Source organism: Mirounga leonina, unplaced genomic scaffold, assembly GCF_011800145.1.
Source record: "Mirounga leonina isolate KUSES-001 unplaced genomic scaffold, KU_Mleo_1.0 Mir_357, whole genome shotgun sequence".
Classification (NCBI taxonomy): domain Eukaryota; kingdom Metazoa; phylum Chordata; class Mammalia; order Carnivora; family Phocidae; genus Mirounga; species Mirounga leonina.
The window spans coordinates 11,060,015-11,081,594 of NW_023270702.1; the positions used below are offsets into that span (position 1 = coordinate 11,060,015).

General features: G+C 36.0%; 1 protein-coding gene across 1 annotated transcript in view; it reads right to left on the reverse strand.

The window, feature by feature from the left end:
* The window catches only part of ZGRF1 (zinc finger GRF-type containing 1), a 101,136-nt gene that overhangs the window by 28,506 nt on the left and 51,050 nt on the right, over positions 1 to 21,580 (reverse strand). Inside the window, exons 14-21 of the mRNA XM_035030297.1 lie at positions 17,979 to 18,637; positions 16,498 to 16,636; positions 15,835 to 16,019; positions 14,061 to 14,257; positions 11,836 to 11,975; positions 5,573 to 5,716; positions 3,007 to 3,121; positions 1,740 to 2,002 (exon numbers count right to left, since the gene is read on the reverse strand). Coding sequence (XP_034886188.1) covers positions 1,740 to 2,002; positions 3,007 to 3,121; positions 5,573 to 5,716; positions 11,836 to 11,975; positions 14,061 to 14,257; positions 15,835 to 16,019; positions 16,498 to 16,636; positions 17,979 to 18,637 — 1,842 coding nt within the window. The remainder of the gene's footprint in view (positions 1 to 1,739; positions 2,003 to 3,006; positions 3,122 to 5,572; positions 5,717 to 11,835; positions 11,976 to 14,060; positions 14,258 to 15,834; positions 16,020 to 16,497; positions 16,637 to 17,978; positions 18,638 to 21,580) is intronic.

The window sequence follows — 21,580 nt, forward strand, 5'->3', positions numbered from 1 at the left end:
CTCTGTTTAAATTAATTTATTCAAAAAATATTCACTGAATGGCCACTATGTGCTAAGCACAGGGGATAAGGAGATAACCAAAGATCTCCACATTTAATGAGACCCTAGTCTAGTTGGGAAAACAGATAAAGTAAAGGAACAATGATAAAATGATAAGGTAAGTAACACTGTTATGGTATTAATTAAAAAAAGAACATTCCTTTCTGCTTTGGTGGAGATGGGAATGTTTCCTAAAAATAAGAAGTAGCAGAATGAAGTCTTTCAGCATAAGATATCCAGACGACTTAAATAAAGGGTCATTCTAGGCAAAGGCATGACAAAGTATGTAGATGTTACCTATTTCTATACAGCCTATAGCAAATAGGCAAGAGACGAGGCTGACAAGATAGGCAAGAGGATAAATCATAAGAGTTCTGCATGGTATGGCTAAAAAGTTTAAATTTTGTCTTGTAGGCCAGGGACAGTCCCTAAAGGATTTTAAGCAACAGAACTGACTTAGGCAGATTGTATTTTGTAAAAACTACTTAAGTGAAAATATTAAGAAAGGTAAAACTACAGGTAGATCAATTAGAAAGTGGTGTGACAGTAACTGTTACAATATTGTTACAATACTCTAATACATGCTAACTTTCCTGAGTGCCTCCCATGTGACAGGCACTATTCTAAGACCTTTACCAACCAGTTAACTCATTTAATCTTCCAATCCTAAGAGACAGATGCTATTATCAACTCCACGTTACAAGGCAGGAAATTAAAAAGATAAGTAACCTGCCCAAGATCATATAGCTAATAAATAAAAGAGCCAGGATATAAACCCAGGATTCTAGCTTGAGAGCCCACCCTCTCACCAGTAGGCTATATGAAGGTATGGTGAAGGCTGGGATTGAGGTGATGCTAGTGATCTGGAGAGAAGAAAACCGATATGAAAGAAAGGTAGACACTAGAAGGGAAACATCTCAGTGACTGATCTGATGAGGGAAGATAAAAAGAGAGTAGGAGGAGGATTAAGAGAGTCACTTCATCTAGAGAGAAAGAGTAATCAAGGATGACTCCCAGACATCTAGCTTGGTCAACAGGGTGGATGTGATGTAAATCCTCAAAGTAGCACAAAACAGCTCTGGAGTGGAGGTCTGTGAGAGGAAATGAGCTAAAGGGGTGACAGAATCCAAATAGAATAATTAGCTCTAAGAGGGGAAAGTAAAGCTCCCTTACTGGGACAGAACCAAACGGGGTTAAAAAATAGATTCAAACTTAGGTAAACTGGAGGATGGCAGGATATTGAGAGGAGTTTCTGTTATAAGCTCCATTTCCTGTTTTAGAGGCAAGATCAGTTTCAGAGAGAGTGGGGCAGGGGCCAGGAGGGGTTATGAGAATGAAGGTTTGGAATAGCTGCTGGGGAGGATGAAAGAGTAAACTAACTAGGAATTAATAAAAGGCTTTGCTGCTCAGAGTTGAAGTTCACTCTGATAGTGCAACACATGGATATCTAGATCACATCTGGATGCTGTGAATAATGAGTGCAAGATGCTACTCATTCATCAGATACGCTGCCTATTCTCCCTTTCAGGGTGGTCAGTTCTGCTCTCATCTAATAGTTTACTAAAGTAGGTTCAGATTCAAAATAATCTATGCAGAGTTTTTCTGGAATCTTGTCTGACTAGGAAATTACAAGCAGGCTAAGTTACAAAAGCTTATATAACAGGATATTCACTAAAACTATTATCTTTCTTACTTCTTACCATGTATGATCGTGATAGGGAGGGTATGGATTTGCAGTTCCTTCACTTCTTCAACATTTCCATGGGATGCCATCATTTGAGCTATCTGAATTAAAGCTGTAGCTTGATCCTTATTTAACTTGTGTGCCTGAATTAATTCACTAGCTAACTGCAACGTTGCTTCTAGGCTGAGAAGTTCAAATTTTGTGTTGATATTTGAGAAGGCTGGTGGGATAAATCTTCTCTTATTGACTTTCTTGTTGTTAACTATAGTTGATGAAGACCTAGTATAAAGGCAGCAAAAAAAAAAAAAAATCAAAGAAAAATGAGCGGTTTTTGAAATAGGTAAATAAACCTATTCATAGCTTAACCTTCACTTCATACGCATCCCAGAGAACATTTTTTTAAAGGCATAAATGCATATATGCCCCAATCTGAAGGAGGGGGAAAGAGAAAAGAACTAACGTTTGTTGACCATCAACTATGTGCAAGTACTATGCTGAGCATTTTACATACTATTTGATGTAATCTTAAAAACAACATTAGGAAGTAATTACCCCAAATAAAGATACAGAAATATTAAATTTTTTCCCAAAAAGCACACAGATAATAAGTGGTGCACTGACCTAAAGCCCATGTTCCACTATATAAGGCTGACAGATAATTAATATAGCCTCTATTTCAGGTAATACTGCAATAAATAAATTGGCTTTATTTCTATTTCTATAAAGAAATTCTATATAGAATGAATTCATTTCAAAGATTAAATAACAAAGATAGATAATAATATAATGGAATCAGAAGGATTTTAATTTTTTACCTAGAACTTCCATAAAATTCCAAATTAGAAACTATACTTTTTCTACCATTTTAGTGAATTTAATAGAATATCACTTCCAATATTTTAAAAAGGGGTATGGTACTTGAAAAATTAAAAGTAAGTTATAGGTTATGTCAAGAATAAAGTTAGCATCAATATACATTACTGAATTCAACCTGTAAAAGGATTCTTTTAGATATTAAATCATTTGAGGCATAAAAATACAAATGAATAAAAAAATTAACACTCAAAAAAGTCCTTAAAATATTATTCCTTGACAAATGGAAAAAAATTGCAGTAACATCCTTTTATTTTTAACTAGTGACTAACAGTAATCTCATGGTCTCTGAAAGATAATAAGAATATTGTTGGCAAAAATTTATGTAATGTACTTTTGATTTCATTTTCAAATTCACATTTAGTCACATTTTGGAATACCAATGACCCAAGGGTAAAATAATGACTTACATTGTTAACAAGTACTGTGTTAGAGGTAGAGTAGCTGGATTAAAGTTGTCCTGAATGTTTTTCAAAGTGGTCAGCTCTGTGCTAGCATTACAAACCAACAATGCATGGACCACTACTGTAGAGAGAATGCAGAAAATGAACATTTAATATAAAAAAATGGATCATAAAAAAACTATTAAAAATGTTCAGTCGGGTGTCTCAGTTGGTTAAACATCTGACTTGATTTCAGCTCCAGTTGTGATCTCAGGGTTATGGGATCGAGCCCTGTGTTGGGCTCTGTGCTGGGCATGGAGCTTGCTTAGGATTCTCTCTCCCTCTGCCTTCCGCCCCTCCCCAAATGTTCATATAACTCAGAGCTTGGCTACTGAATTAATCACATGACATAAAATAAACTCTTAAGTATATATGGAGGTCCTTTTATCCATTAAACTACAATACTACCCGCTTATTCATACTTTTCATAATGGGTATCCATAAATTGCATAACTTAAATAAAATTTAGACTTCTATACGTCAGCTAATGAGCAAGAACAACTGTTCTGAGTTAGTGCACGGTGACACTGCTTGACAGTTCCAACTAATAAGCAGACCATCTTGTGCTGTACAGTAGTTATTTGTGTAATTTCTGAACATTTTATTTGTTCAACTATTTTATAGGAAAATATGGAAAGCATAAAGTTAGAATGCTGATATGGGGGAAAGAACTGCAATAAATACGAAAATATGCATATGAAAGTGACATATTAAGTAACAAATGTTTAGGTAATTAGGCTTTTACTGGACTCAAGCTAGTTGACTAGCTTTTTCAGTTCCTGAAGAAAAAAATCAAAAGTTAAAAATGTATATGAAATACTTGAAATGGGGACGCCTGTGTGGCTCAGTCGATTAAGCATCTGCCCTCGGCATAGGTCATGATCCCAGGGTCCTGGGATCGAGCCCCGCATCGGGCTCCTTGCTTAGCAGGGAGCCTGCTTCTCCCTCTGCTTGTGCTTGCTCTCTCTCACAAATAAATAAAGAAAATCTTAAAAAATAAAAATAAAAAAAAAAAACTTAAAGTGAATCATTAAATGTTGTGTCTCTAATTATAGACCAAATTCAACTATCAGGAATTATTCCAGAGATCAAGAGGCATAAAGAAATCTATAGATTCTTAGAACTGGATAGGGATTCAGGCTACTAAAACTTCCTTTATTAAAAAATAATAAGGATGGGGGTGCCTGGGTGGCTCAGTCATTAAGCGTCTGCCTTCAGCTCAGGCCATGATCCCAGGGTCCTGGGATCGAGCCCCGCATCAGGCTCCCTGCTCCGCGGGAAGCCTGCTTCTCCCTCCCCCACTCCCCCTGCTTGTGTTCCCTCTCTCGCTGTGTCTCTCTCTGTCAAATAAATAAATAAAATCTTTAAAAAAATAAAAAAAATAATAATAAGGATGGTAGCCTACTATCTTATTAAAACTTTCTCAAAATAAAAATCATACCTTCCTGTTCCATTGCTGGCAAAATCCCTGTAAAATCTACAAGACCTTCTCAATGTAAAAAGAAATGATGTGTTTACTAAGTGTACCCTATTAGAAAAATAAACCAAAAGAATTAAAAAAACCAAGAGAATCAGAACTTAATGTAAGAAATGATTTAAGAAAATTCTTCTTTATACTTTTAATGTTTATATTTTTAAAAATCAGTTATATAAAAATCAACTTTAGGGGAGCTTGGCTGGCACAGCCAGTTAAGTGTCCACCTCTTGGTTTCGGCTGAGGGTTGTGGTCTCGGGGTCATGAGATCGAGCCCCGCACTGGGCTCCGTGCTCAGTGTGGAGTCTGCTTGAAATTCTCTCTCCCTCTTCCTATGCCCCCCCACCTCTCTTTATCTCTCTCTCAAATAATAAATGGATGCATTTTTTTTTTTTTTAAGATTCTATTTATTTATTAGAGAGAGAGACAGCGAGAGAGGGAACACAAGCAGGGGGAAAGGAAGAGGGAGAAGCAGGCCTCCCACCGAGCAGGAAGCCCGATACGGGGCTCAATCCCAGGACCTTGGGACCATGACCTGAGCCGAAGGCAGATGCTTAACCGACTGAGCCACCCAGGTGCCCCAATAAATAGATGGATCTTAAAAAACAAATCAACTTTAACAAATACTTAAGTGAGGGTTCAAGATTTTATTATATTGTTAGCCCTCTGAGACTTGAACTGCAGAAATATTTATATATTCAACTTTTACACATATTTTCAGGAAATAGAGATGGATGCTTTTTTTTTTTTTTGTGAGAGAGTGTGTGTGAGCCAGGGAGGGGGGCAGAGGGGAGGAACAAAGGGAGACGGAGAGAGAGAATGTTAAGCAGGCTCCAAGCCCAGTGCAGAGCCCCACCCTCACAACCCTAAGAACATGATCTGAGCTGAAATCAGGAGTCAGACACAGCCGACTGAACCACCCAGGCGCCCCGAGGTGGTTGGCTTTTTGTTGGCCTTAATCAAATAATCCCACACAAAGTTAGCATCCTTGCTCACAATGCATCTTATGTCTATCGTTCTTCTTTTAATATCAATTAATATGGGCATGATAACACTTACCGTTAGTGGGCCAGTTAGAGGGGAAATAACCTTTCAAAGGTAGTAGCTCCACCTCATTGATAGATGATGGTCCAAAGAAAGCACTACATGCAATAAAAGTATCCAATTCAAAGTCCAGGGTTTTTGAAACCACCCAAAGATCATCTGAAAAGACAAACATTTTTTTTTAAAGATTTTATTTATTTATTCATAAGAGACAGAGAGAGAGAGAGGCAGAGGGAGAAGCAGGGAGCCCGATGCAGAACTCGAACCCAGGACCTGGAATCATGACCTGAGCCGAAGGCAGAAGCTTAACCATCTGAGCCACCCAGGCACCCAAGACAAACATTTTTTAAAGAACTCAGAACTATGCTCAATTCAAAACTACTTTGGATTTCTTACATGCCTAGTCATATGTTATTTCTCCAAAACCAAAATTAGTTATTATCTACCAGATTCCACCCAAACTAAGATCTGAATAAGTAACATTTTCATGTTTTAATGCAATTACTTTTATGTTTTTAAAGTTATTTTATGATTATATTAAAAAATATAAATAAAGCAACATAACATCTAACTCATCTTTCTTATAAAACAACTTTATAGCTATATCAGACTTTCCCAAGGTAGAACATTAGTCTAAAAAGATGCTCTGCCATATAATGGTTTTCATGCACAAATAAAGTTGGCAATCTGTGGATAGAATACAAGTTCTCTTAACAGACTTCTACTTAACTGATGCTCTAGATTAATTAATGTTCTTCTTTCTGTATAACATGCCATCTCCACAGCATATTGAGTACTCATAGCTAGTAGGCTATTTCCCAGAATACCTGTACACCGTTTCTACCACCAGTTGAGTTAATACAAAGAGTCAATTGTATTTGTTCTAAAACTTATTTATACCAGTTGGATTAGTTATAATATTATAACTTAATCAGATATTATTTGAACCATTATGAGTATGAAGAAAAATAATTGTTGCTTTAAGAAAATTAAATAATTTAGAAAGACTTAAGATTTGCTTTAAAAATTTTAGCCACAAAACACAAAAAAACTGCCTTTGACTCAAGTATAGATGAGATATATGTAAAAGATTAGAAGAGATTGAAAAAATTTAAATCACTCTACACTTAGATTGGTTCACACGTTCTTGCTCCATGTTTAAGAATTCAGAGTGGTAAATCTTTTTTTTTTTTTTAAAGATTTTATTTATTTATTTGACAGAGAGAGAGTTAGCGAGAGCAGTAACACAAGCAGGGGGAGTGGGAGAGGGAGAAGCAGGCTTCCCGCTGAGCAGGGAGCCCGATGCAGGGCTCAATCCCAGGACCCTGGGATCATGACCCGAGCCGAAGGCAGACGTTTAACAACTGAGCCACCCAGGTGCCCCAGAATGGTAAATCTTTATGGGTGGTGTATTTGTGGGTATGGTATATACAAGATAAAAATGATCACCAATCAAAAAACCCATAGTCTAAGCAAAAGCCTTAATTCTTCATCAAAAGATCATTAAATAAAAATATATTCAAATATTTTAAGTTTAAATGTTCATATGCATTATTTATTATAATCCTTAACTTAAATGAACTTTGAAAATTAACTGACAAATCACGAGTCTCAACTGCATCATAAAAGATCATTTACTGGCTACATTCCCATCTTGGGAAGTCCAATGCATCAGCATATTTAAGGTTCTGAAAAATCTTAGATTAAGGTTATTTGCTTAACACAGCATTTTCCAAATTTATTTAAACACAGAATCTATTTTTTTTACATTGACTTTTATCAATACCCCCATAGAACTATTGTTTTAGAAAATGTTTATACTTTAGAAAAAGCTGATTTATATTATAGTATATTTTATATTTAATTTTTAAAAATATTTGCCGGGCGCCTGGGGCTCAGGCAGTTAAGCATCTGACTCTGGATTTCAGCTCAGGCCATGATCTCAGGGTCGTGAGATCGAGCCCCACCTGGGGCTCTGCGCTGAGCTTGGAGCCTGCTTAAGACTCTCACTCTCCCTCTGCCCCTCCCCTGTTCTCTGTCTCTCTCTCTCAAAAAGAAAAAAAAAATGCCAACTGAGGTAACATATAAACAATTTATTCCTTATTTGCTAATATTTATTTAATCTAACCATCACCACAATTTTTAAAAAGATCTCCAATTCAATATAGTTGACAGAAAAAAATTGTCCACCTTTCCTTTCTCTCTATATCCCACTGATATGGCAGGAAAAATTTGAAATACAAATCTAATATAATGTTAAAAAACAGCCAGTGGGAAAGGGAAAGGCATGCCTACCTCAGAGCAGTGAGATTCTTACAGAAGCCACAAAGAGAATAGTAAAGGATGATGATAAAAATCTTACAAATTTAGGAAACTCCTAATCCTTTATAGATGATAGAAAGGAATTCTGGGATTGGGGGAGAGAGGAAGAGTTTTCCCAGCAGATTCCCAGGATAACCCCAACTTCACCACCAAGGGGACAAAGAGGAATTTTGAGTGTCGAAGGTCAGCTAGGACATTAATTAATGGATGATGGAATAATCCTATCACTCTTGGAACAGCTGACTCCAGGATTTGTTTTGAGGCTAATTTAGTCTTTGGCTAAAACAAAGACTGCCAGGAGGACTTTAAGATAGAGAAACAGGGCAGCAAACTACATAACTACTGCCACCAGAGTTAGACAAATAGATAAGAATCTATTGGCAGGTCATGTATCTATGGGAATATATATTTTTTTAATAAAATACAATAAGCCTGGTGCACCTGGCTGGCTTGGTGGAGCATGTGACTCAGGGTTGTATGTTTGAACACCACGTTGGGTGCTGAGATGACTTAAAAAAAATAAAATCTTAAAAAAACAATAACAACACTATGGACTCTGAGAAACAAACTGAGGGTTCTAGAGGGGAGGGGGGTGGTGGGATGGGTTAACCTGGTGGAGGGTAGTAAAGAGGGCACGTATTGAATGGAGCACAGGGTGTTATATGCAAACAATGAATCAGGGAACACTACATCAAAAACTAATGATGTAATGTATGGTGATTAACATAACATAATAAAAAAAAATAAAGTAAAAAAAAAAACCAGTAACAACAAAAAACCCCACACAGTAACACATATTATATTCTGGGTCAACAGACATTTTAAATGTCAGACAGGTGCTATTATTATCACCATTTTATTGATGAAGGAAGACTGAGGCCCAAAGAAGTTAAATAAATTATCCATAGATACAAGGCCAGTAAATGGCAGATCTGGGACTAAACCCAACTCCCTGACCTCATTGGAGCTAACCAGGCTGGGGTCCACCTTCACCCATTTGCATTGCCAGAAACAGCAGCTGATACCACCAGGGGAAAATTCGTTTACAGGCCAAAATAATGAGACATTTAAGAAGAACAAAGACTTCAAAGAAAAACATACTGGATTACAGAGTCCTACAGAAAAGGAAATACCAGAACAGATGGACAAATAATTTAAATTTAGCCTGAAAAGAGATTTTTTTTATGAGATAAGAGATGATAGTAGCAATGCAAAATAAGACCAAGAAAATAAGGAAAAAGAAATGAACAAAAATATTAGGTTGAAAAATATTGTAGTTGAAATAAAGTTATAACTGATGGGATAAACAGCAGAATGGATATATCTGAGGAATAACTAAGCAATTTAGAAGACCATACTGAGGATGTTTCCCAGAAAGAAGAAGGGACAAAAGCCCAGACAATATAAAAGAAATGTTGAGAGTCAAAGATGCTAATATTGGAAAAGTCCTAGAGAGAGAAATAAAAATAAAATGAAGATTATTTGAAGAAATAGTGGAAATCAATTTCCCAGAATTTAAAAAATAGAAAAGATAAAAGACTTTAGTATTTTTTTTAAGACTTTTATTTATTTATTTGAGAGAGAGAGATAGAGAGAGCACAAGCAAGGGGAAGAGGGAGAAGCAGGCTCCCCACTGAGCAGGGAGCCCCACGTAGGGCTCGATCCCAGGACCTGGGACCACGACCTGAGCCGAAGGCAGACACTTATTAACCGACTGAGCCACCCAGGTGCCCTGACTTCAGTATTTAAAAAAAAAACAAAAACAAAAAAACAAAACACCCTATGGAGATATAAATGACATACAAAAAGCTATATATATTTAATGCTTATACTGGATGAGTTTGGAGATAGAGGACTTTAGACTTAAAAGGCCAACAGTGTGCCCAAGAGGAGAAAAAGGAAAAACTCTTATTTAGATACATTATAGGGAAATATAAGACTAAAAGTCAGAGAAAAATTAAAATTCTAAAGCTTCCAACCAGAAAGAGCAAATAACATGTAAAGGAGTAAGAATCATAATGCCACCAGATTTTTCAACAGCAAGCACATAACCAAGTATGTTAATATTTACTTAAAACATATAAAATTGCTGCTTCTGTAGGCCCAAAGTATTAAATGAAAAGAACTTAAGGGGCGCCTGGGTGGCTCAGATGGTTAAGCGTCTGCCTTCGGCTCAGGTCAAGATCCCAGCGTCCTGGGATCGAGTCCCGCATCGGGCTCCCTGCTCCTTGGGAGCCTGCTTCTCCCTCTGCCTCTCTCTCTCTCTGTCTCTCATGAATAAATAAATAAAATCTTAAAAAAAAAGAAAAAAAAGAAAAGAACTTAAAACCTAGAATTCTAAATGTAGCAGAACTATCATTCAAATATGAATGTACAATAAAAATATTCTCAAGTATTCAAGGCTTAGGAGGTTTACCATTCAAAGACCTACATTCAAAATAGTTTTTGATGAAATATATTAATGAGAAAAATCCAGAAGATGCTAAAAGGGAAACATGAAATAAATGTAATTAAATTACCTTGGACAAGTTTATAGGCCTCTTTTAAAAGGTAGTTATGTTCAAGGATAGGAAATAAATCCATACTAACCTAAAATTTATGGATTTACATTAGTGCTATTCAAAGTAGTCTATCTTAAATAGTTTTGTTTTTGGTCTGCAACATGAAGTTTGTGCTAGAATGCAATCAACAAATCAATATAATGCTTCCTTCATTCAGAAATTTAAAATACAACTGGTTAGGGGTGCTGAACTCCCGCAGTCAAAAATCTGCATATAACTTTCAACTCCCCCAAACTTAACTACTAATAGACTACTGGCCAGAAACCTTACAGATAGCATAAACAGTTGATTAACACATATTTTGTGTGTTATATGAATTATATGTTATATTCTTATAATAAAGATAGAAAAAAATATTAAGAAAATCATAAGAGAGGGGCGCCTGGGTGGCTCAGTCGTTAGGCGTCTGCCTTCGGCTCAGGTCATGATCCCAGGGTCCTGGGATCAAGCCCCGCATCAGGCTCTCTCCTCAGCGGGGAGCCTGTTTCTCCCTCTCCCACTCCGCCTGCTTGTGTTCCCTCTCTCACTGTCTCTCTCTGTCAAATAAATAAATAAAATCTTTAAAAAAAAAAAGATCATAAGAGAAAATATATTTATAGTACTGTACTGAATTTATTAAAAAAGTCATGTATAAGTAGACCTGCACAGTTCAAACCTATGTTGTTCAATAGTCAAGTGTATGCTCTTTAGGAATTCATTTATATAAACCTATAAACAAAGAGAAGCAAGATGCTGATGAACACAGGGATGAAAATGATAATCACTTTAGGAGAGACAGCCAGATGAGTTATTGGGGTTACTCTATATTAAACGTAGGTAGCTATAAAGGTACTTGATTTTGCTTTGGTTTATAGATTCACAGACACTTACATTATTTAAAATAACTAAATAATTAAAGCAAGCTACATGAGGACCAATGATAGGAGTAGGTCATGAAACCAAAGATAATGATTAACCCAATTTAGCGCATCTAAACACCTTAGAAAAAATTCTTTTAAGGATTTTACTTCCAAATATATAAAACTTGTGGTCCATTGTTGTCAAATTGTGCAATGACAGAAATATCAAGAAAATCATTGCATTTTCAGTTTATTTTTGATATTAGGTCAGAGTACAACTGAATTAATATAGTTATTTATATAATGCTGAGAAGCTAGTACAATTTCTTAAACAAAATTAAATAGATTTGAGGATCCTTTAGTAAAGTTTTTTAAAAAACTAAAATTTTAAAATATGCGTTTTGGAAATGGTCCAATTTATTATACAATAATTCACAATATATGCTACTATTAAACAGTATTTTATAAAACCTCTTTAATATAAAGAATTTACAGAGCTGTTATGTAACTGAGATACAAGGCTAGACTCAGTTACCAAAATGATCAATTAACTTACTTTTGCTGTATGTTGAAGAACTTTCCTTCCGACTCAGCTTAAGATAAAGTTTGCTTTTAGGTTCAGTATAAAATTCAGGATTTACAGTAGTAAACTTCTTTAGTTTGCCATACTGCTTTCTTTGAAAATCAATTCCTTTTCTGAAAAATGAGTAAAAAATAAAAATGAATTTAAGTATTAAGGTACAAATTTTTTACTGAGATATAAATGTCATACAACATTATAGTAGTTTCAGATGTACAATAAAATGGTTTGATATATGTATATATTATGAAATGATCACCACAGTAAGTATAGTTAACATCCATCACCACAGGTACAAATTGTTCTCCTTGTGATGAGCATTTTTTTAAAAATTTATTTATGTATTTGGTGGGGGAGGGGCAGAGAGAATCTCAAGCAGACTTACCGCTGAGCACAGAGCCAAATGTGGGGCTCGATCTCATGACCCTGAGATCAGAAACTGAGCCAAAATCAAGAGCTGGACGCTTAACTGATTGAGTCACCCAGGTGCCTAAGAGGAGCACTATTAAGATCTACTCTCTTAGCAACTTTTAAATATATAATACAGTATTATTAACTACAGTTACCATACTGTACATTATAATTCCAGGACTTACTTTATAAGTGGAAGTTTGAAGGTACAAATCTTTTTCTTTTCATCTTTAAAATACAATATTAAAAGGAAAGAACCAGGGTGAATGTATGTTTATGTACTTTCATACATGTACACAAAATAAAAAAGTATTGTGTCAAAGGAAGAAAATAGCAACCATCACAGAATTATTAGTTTTAAAAGAGACTGATAGGAAAAGTATCCAAGAAGTATATAAAAGAGTATATCTCAGTTTTAATAACTATAATAAATTATCCCCATTATTTCCCTATTTTCTAGGTTATTATGATGATTAAATGAAATAATACATGCAAAGTGCTTAGGAGAGTGCAGAGCATGTATAAACTCCCCATAGATGTTATTAAATTACCATGCAAATGTTCATTATAGCTACATTTTGGATAATCCCACTTTTATAAGACATGTTTCCAAAATGTAGCATTCTGGGGGCACCTGGGTGGCTCAGTCCTTAAGCGTCTGCCTTCGGCTTGGGTCATGGTCCCAGGGTCCTGGGATCGAGCCCCACATTGGGCTCCCCACTCAGTGGGAAGCCTGCTTCTCCCTCTCCCACTCCCCCTGCTTGTGTTCCTGCTCTCACTGTCTCTGTCAAATAAATAAAATCTTTAAAACAAAACAAAACAGGGGCGCCTGGGTGGCTCAGTCGGTTAAGCAACTGCCTTCGGCTCAGGTCATGATCCCAGGATCCCAGGTCCCAGGATCGAATCCCACATCGGGCTCCCTGCTCAGCAGGGAGTCTGCTTCTCCCTCTGACCCTTCCCCCTCTTATGTGCTCTCTCTCACTCTCTCAAATAAATAAATAAATAAAATCTTTAAAAAATAAAAATAAAACAAAACAAAATGTAGTATTCTATTACCCTATAAAACTACCTAGTTCAGGCTTATGAATGACCACTATTATCCTGCACTGATAAAAATTATTCTTATGGTTGATTGTGACTGTATATAAAAATGATTAGAGGGGCACCTGGGTAGCTTAGTCATTAAGCTTCTGCCTTCGGCTCAGGTCATGATCCCAGGGTCCTGGGATTGAGCCCCACGTCGGGCTCCCTGCTCTGCGGGAAGCCTGCTTCTCCCTCTCCCACTCCCCCTGCTTGTGTTCCTCTCTTGCTGTCTCTCTGTCAAATAAATAAATAAATAAATCTTAAAAAATTAATTTAAAAAATGATAAGAAAAATAGCATGCCTGCCAGTCACCTTCATATTGTTGACACTGCTTGATGTTTAGAGGGGGCCAAATATAGCTTTAGAAAATTATTCCCATTTTACAGTTAGAAAAACTGAGGCTTTAGATACTTTTAGATATTTTTTCTATCTCAATCTCTTTTAAAACTAATGATAATCAGGGCCCCCTGGTGGCTCAGTTGGTTAAGCATCTGACTCTTGATTTCAGCTCAGGTCCATGCTCAGTGGAGAGTCTGCTTGAGATTCTGCCCCCCCGCGCCTCTGCTCCACCCCCAACTCGCTGTCTCTCTCACTCTCTCTCTAAAATAAATAAATAAACCTTTAAAAAAAAAACAAATGATGACAATCATGTAAGGTTATTATTTTCTGATATAATTACAGGCATTATTTGGTACCAAGAAACATACCTCACCAAAAGTTGGCATTCCTCAAAGAGCGGAATCTTTTGACTTCTTAAGTATAAGCCAATACTCTTTATATCACTTAAAACCATGCTAGGTAGACAGTCTTCTTGTGTTAAATATTCTGGGGTCATTTCTTCAAGCCACTTGAAAAATTTACATCGGTCAACTTTGGGTCCATCACAGGTATAAAAGAGACGACCCTAAGAGGAAAAAGATACTACAATTTAGTAAGAGAAATTTTATATTTTACTGTTTTTGTATTGTGTTTGTCAAGACTTGTGTCTGGCATTAACGTACTCCAATAAATTATTCATTATACAAGTTAATCTTTTTATTAATATCAATTTAAACACATTAAAATTTAAAACCACCTACCTTTCCATTTATTTTCTCCTTATCAAAAAATTACATTATCCTGAGAATATAAGCTTATTTGAAAAATAAAATTTATTGTTTTCCCCATTTAAAATGTTCACTATAGAAAACCAGAAAGCTACCCAGAAACAACTACAAGAAATACCTTGTGCATTTCTTTTGGCCTTTTTTGTCATTCACATAAGTGTGTGCACATGCACATGAAAATATACACATGCATACTGTTTTAAAAAAAAAATAAAACTCAGATAATGATGTGTTTTCTACTCCATAACCTAACCTTTACACACAACATACTGTACACATGACAACAATGTCATCAAATTATCTTAAAAAGAAAAAAAAGACTTGATGGTTCTATATTTTATTCTATGGTTATATTATATTTAAGAATTCTTGCTTTTTGGGGCGCCTGGGCGGCTCAGTCATTAAGCGTCTGCCTTCGGCTCGGGTCATGATCCCAGGGTCCTGGGATCGAGCCCCGCATTGGGCTCCCTGCTCCACAGGAAGCCTGCTTCTCCCTCTCCCACTCCCCCTGCTTGTGTTCCCTCTCTCGCTGTGTCTCTCTCTGTCAAATAAATAAATAAAATCTTTAAAAAAAAAAAAAATTCTTGCTTTTGACAACTGAATTTATATCTAAATTTATATATGAAATACATAAACATTTTACTAACTTGACTTCTTCTATAATAATACATTATCAGCAATGTAAATTAAATTATTATGTTTTATATTCCTAAGGCCTTATCTTTTACTCATACTGGAGATTACATAATAGACTACTTCAACTTTCACTTCTTTCAGGCTCATCTCTGCATTCTCTAAGACGTCAGGTTGGGAGATAATCTTTTCTCAGTGCTCTAACTGTAACTTGGGCATATCCCTCCTACTGTATCAGTTACACTATTATACAAAATTTCCTTTTATGTTTCTTTCTCCATCCACCACTATGTAATAAGTTCCTAAGCAATCTGAAGGATGATCTTTTTTTTTTTAAAGATTTTATTTATTTATTTGACAGAGAGAGAGAGAGACAGCAAGAGAGGGAACACAAGTAGGGGGGAATGGGAGAGGGAGAAGCAGGCTCCCCACTGAGCGGGGAGCCCAATGCGGGGCTCAATCCCAGGACCCTGGGATCATGACCTGAGCCGAAGGCAGTCGCTTAACCGACTGAGCCACCCAGGCGCCCCTTGAAGGATGATCTTAACTCATACTTTTGTATCCTAGAACACAGATAATCTTTCAATAAAAATTTCCTGGGAGTTTACTGTATGTTAGTTACTAACACCTCAAGTGGCTCCTAATCAAGACTTGATCTTTAACTAAGCTTGTCATAAAGCAACAGGTACCTACACTTTTTACAAGTTTTTGGTGGGGCAACAGGCAAGGAAGGGAACAATACCTTATTTGGACCTTCCTTTTTAACCATGACAAGTTTTGCAGGTTGATGATGATGGCAGGATGGCACATTACTTTCTACATTTTTCAGTTTCTCTCCCTTTAATGATGTGTAAAATGATATGTCAACTTTTGAAAGAGCTTTGTGCAACCTCTGTGCCAACCCAAACAGCAATATATTTAGATGTTCTACAAAAAAAAAAAAAGATAAGTACAGATGAAAACTAAATACAAAATAATTGTTTGTATCATGTGTATTGTTAGCTAAATTAAAAAAAAGCCTTTTAACAGAGTAATCTATAACCTAATGCTAATATCCACTTTTTTAAAGTTAAGTTTTGTCGTTGTACAACAAAAAGAACTATCAAAACTAATCATGCATCATGTTTAAAATTTCTTAACAAAACCATTTGTAACACTTCTAGTTTAAAAAAAATGAAAAATTATAACTTGAAAAAGGTAATACTGTCATTTCCCACTTATGAAACTCAATTTGACCTGCAATTAGAATATGTTACTGTTGAAAACCGGAGGAAACATGGAAAATAACAAATCTCAAGTAGAGAATTTAATATGAAAAGTCACAGTATATTATGCTTTCTCGCAGCTATACTACTTACACTAAGCAGCAATTAATCATAATAAAATAGAAAGACAACAGTCATACCTATGAGACAAGATGTAAAAATCTGCTTATAATGAGCAGGAGACTGAAAAACAGCTGGTATATGAATTTGCCTTTGGGGAAGACAAGCAGATTTTATTTTCTGCCCACTTGGGAAGCATAGCTCAGAGCCATTTATCTCCTGAAATGGAATAATTCAAATTATAACAACTCCAGAAAAATACTGTTTACTACTGAGTAAATTACTTTCTATAGATATATTTAACACATTTTTCTTTTAATTTTCAGAATTCTTGAAAATCATTTGCTAATTTTAAATGAGACAGTAATATAGCAAGAATGGCTATGCATAGCACTTTTTTTTTTGAGGCATGTGCATTTTTTTATTATGTTAATCACCATACATTACATCATTAATTTTTGATGTAGTGTTCATGATTCATTGTTTGCGTATAACACCCAGTGCTCCATTCAGTACGTGCCCTCTTTAATACCCATCACCAGGCTAACCCATACCCCCACCCCCCTCCCCTCTAGAACCCTCAGTTTGTTTCTCTGAGTCCATAGTCTCTCATGGTTCGTCTCCCCTTCCGATTTCCCCGCTTCATTTTTCCCTTCCTGCTATCTTTTTTTTTTTTTAACATATAATGTATTATTTGTTTCAGAGGTACAGGTCTGTGATTCAACAGTCTTTACACAATTCAAGTGCTGTGAATTGCATAGCACTTTTAATCATGTAAATAAAACTAAATGTTTTTTGTCTGTCCCTTAATAAGTTTTTAGTTTTTGCTAGGAAAAACTTAGCTGATAAGAACAAGATTATGGGGGCGCCTGGGTGGCTCAGTGGTTAAGGGTCTGCCTTCGGCTTAGGTCACGATCCCAGGGTCCTGGGATCAAGCCCCGCATCAGGCTCCCTGCTCTGCAGGAAGCCTGCTTCTCCCTCCCCCACTCCCCGCTGCTTGTGTTCCCTCTCTCGCTGTGTCTCTGTCAAATAAATAAAATCTTAAAAAAAAATACATATATATGTGTGTATATATATATATGTATATATATATGAACAACATTATGTGCATTATGTGTTTCAATTTATGGTTACAACTACAATAATTGTGCACAACCAATGCATAATAAGATGTAACTTTACCTTAACAATGATCTGATTGGCAAAACTGAACTGAGAGTGAAAAATGAGAACAATCACAGTAATAGTAGTAGTGGAAGTGGAAACAGTTGGAGCTATAATTTATTAAGTACTTATTATGTGCCAGACACTGCACCAGACACTTTCAAATATATAATTTCATTTAATGCTCACACTACTAGGAAAGATTTTAAGTCAAAGAAGATATGACTGTACCTAGAGTTCTGGAAAACTCAAATAAGGGAAAGAAAAAAAAAAAAAAAAGCCATCCACTCCAAGAGTAAAATCATTGCTCCTATATGATTTTGGTAATTCTTCTGTTAAAATTCAGACAGTAACTATTGGAAAAAATGCACCAAGATACATTGGTACACTTCCTCACCTGTAAATTTCCTGTTACACTGTAGATATAGCAGGCAGACTCTCTTAACATGTTTTGAAGTTTTTCAGTCTTGGAAGTCTGCTTTATACTCAAAGAGAGTGCTTTCTTTCTGGGAACCAAATCTTGACTGCTAAAATCCTGCTGCTGTTGATGGAGCATGCCTTTTAACATTTGCAAATGCATAGAGTCTAAAGAGCTTTTATTCACAGCATCATTCTGTTTTTCACCTGTGTCACTAAAATGTGTCCCAGATATAACCTCAGCAGAGAAGCCATCTGTTACTTTCTTATCGACTCTGTTTGAAGTAGTCAAATTGCACTGGGGTATGTTCTGATATTTCAGCCACTTGCTTTGAGTAGATACATTATTGAGAAGTAAAACGTCCCTTGGAGTTATTTCTCTAGATTCTTTACAGAAGGAAGTTTCACTTTGGTCCTCAAGCCCACAGCGAAAAGAAAGAACTCCTGAATCTTCACACAAATTGAGTATGTGGGGGGAACCAGAAGATTCTTGCCTGTCACAGTTGATCACGTATGAACAAGCATCTAAATCAGGTGACCTTTCAGCAGGTGGCAAGGTAATAAGTGGAACTCGGGTTCTACTTACTATTGGAAGCCTTTGAAAGTTCTTATTCTCCAGAGAACTGGATTTTTTGATAACTGGGGAGGAAAAAAAAAGAGCTGATTAAATAAAAAAAAGTATTACAGTCATCACCTAGGCTCTAAAAACCAGTAGCTATCTGTACAAAAAATAAAAAGTACCAACTTGCCTTGAAAAAATAATAATAATTTTATTTCCTTTTCCATAATAAAAAAATTTTAATGATTTTAGTCTCAAAAAATAAAGATTTCAAAGCTTAAGAGACTCAAAGTTTAAGGTTGATGAACTTGCAATCCTTCTCTTTTTCTTTTCCCCCTTAGCTAAGGATTCACCCCCGCCCCCACCAATCACTAGATTATATTTATATAGCACTTAAGTTTTCAAAGTACTTTACAGGCAAGAAGGGATTTAGTATTCTTATTTTACGGATGAGACTACCAAGACCTAGAGGTAACATGACTACTGACTGGTAGAGTCAGGACAAATACTCAGAACTTGTTTGTGCTCAACCTTACATTCCTACTCCAGAGACTGAAGTTCATGGTTTATTTATCTGACCATGTGACTATAACTTCCTTTATATTTACTACACTCATGAATTAGTATGTTAACATTCAGGGTAAAGAAGGTATTTAGCCTTATTCTGATCTATTGGTATGTGATAAGAGTTCAGTTCTGGTAAACTCATGTTATGGCAGATCTTAGCTGAGTTTTAGAATTCCTTTTTTCAGGTGCGCCAGGGTGGCTCAGTCATTAAGTGTATGCCATCAGCTCAGATCATGATCCCAGGGTCCTGGGTTCGAGCCCCTCATCGGGCTCCCTGCTCTGCGGGAAGCCTGCTTCTCCCTCTCCCACTCCCCCTGCTTGTGTTCCCTCTCTCGCTGTGTCTCTCTGTCAAACAAATAAAAATCTTAAAAAATAAAAAAATAATTTCTTTTTTTAGCAGTGTTAGTAATAGATATATTCCTGAAAATATAAAAAGCAATAATAAATATTTGTTGAATAAATAAATGAATGAATACTACTACATGGAAAGTATATAAGCTTAAAGTTTTTATCTGACAATGCTATGGTTTCCTATTTTATGATAATGTACCTTCTTGACAGACTTATTATTTGTTGGAAATAAACTCTGGAGATCACTTGGGAAGGTAGTAGAGCAGTAGGTGAGCCAAAGATATTCTTCTATAATGTTAGATTATAATTCTAACAAGTCAATCAAGCAACACTGACAGAAAAGTTAAAACCTCATTAAAGAGTAAAAGACTGGCATAAAAACAGACATATATATCAATGAAAGAGAATAATAGAGTCCAGAAATCAGTCCACACTTATATGGTCAATTAATCTATAACAAAGGAGGCAAGAATATACAATGGGGAAAATCTCTTAAACAACTGGTGTTGGGAAAACCAGACAGCTACATGCAAAAGAATAAAACCGGACCACTTTCTTACACCATAAACAAAAATTAACCTGAAATGGATTAAAGACCTAAATGTGAAACCTAAAATCATAAAACTCCTAAAAAACAACATAGGCAGTAATTTCTTTGACATTTGCCATAGAAACATTTTTCTTTTTTCTTTTTTTTTTTTTAAGATTTTATTTATTTATTTGACAGAGAGAGAGCCAGTGAGAGAGGGAACACAAGCAGGGGGCGGAGGGAGAGGTTGAAGCAGGCTCCCTGCACAGGGCTCGATCCCGGAACCCCGGGATCATGACCTGAGCCGAAGGCAGATGCTTAATGACTGAGCCACCCAGGCTCCCCTAGAAACATTTTTCTACACATGTCTTTTCTGATAAGAGAAACAAAAACAACATTAAAAACTATTGGGACTACACCAAAATAAAAAGCTTTTGGACAGCAAAAGAAACCATCAACAAAAGAAAAAGGCAATGTACAGATTGGAAGAAGGTATTTGCAAATGATATATCAGATAAGGGGTTAATATCCAAAATACATAAAGAACTACAACTCAACACCAAAAAACCACAAGTAACTCCATTAAAGTGGGCAAAGGATATGAAAAGACACTTTTCTTTTTTTTCTTTTAAATTTATATATTTATCTTAGAGAGAGAGAGTGAGCACATGCGCAGGGGGAGAAGCAGAGGGAGAATGATAGAATCCTCAAGCAGACTCTCCGCTGAGCATGGAGACTGATGTAGCTTGACATCAGAACCCTAAGATCATGACCTGAGCTGAAATCAAGAGTCGGCCGCTTTACTGACTGAGCCATCCAGGCACCCCTGAATAGACATTTTCCAAAGACATACTTATGATCAACAGACACATGAAAAAATGTTCAACATCACTCATCATCAGGGAAATGCAAATTAAAACCACAATGAAATACCACTTTACACCTGTCAGAATGGCTAAAATAAAAAAAGACAAGAAATAACAAGTGTTGACAAGGATGTGGAGAAAAAGAACCCTATGCACTGTTGGTGAGAATGCAAGTTGGTGTAGCCACTATGGAAAACAGTATGGAGGTTCCTCAAAAAATTCAAAATAGAACTACCATATGATACAGTAATTCCACTACTGGGTATTTACTGAAAGAAAAGGAAAACACTAATTTGAAAAGATATATACACCCCCATGTCTACGCAGCATTATTTTCAACAGCCAAGATATGGAATCAACCCAACTGTCCATCCTTAGATGAATGGATAAAGAAGATGCAGTACACACACACACACCATGGAATATTAGTCAATAAAAAGAATGAATCCTTGCCATTTGCAACAACATGGATGGACCCAGAGGGTATAATGCTAGGTGAAATAAATCAGAGTAAGACAAACACCATATGATTTCACCCATATGTGGAATTTAAGAAATAAAACAAAGAAAAAAGGAGATAAACAAAATAACAGACTCTTAAATACAGAGAACAAACTGGTGGTTGCCAGAGGGGAGATGGGTGGGGGGAGGAGTGAAATAGATAAAGGGAGTTAAGAGCACACTTATCTCAGTAAGCACTGAGAAATGTA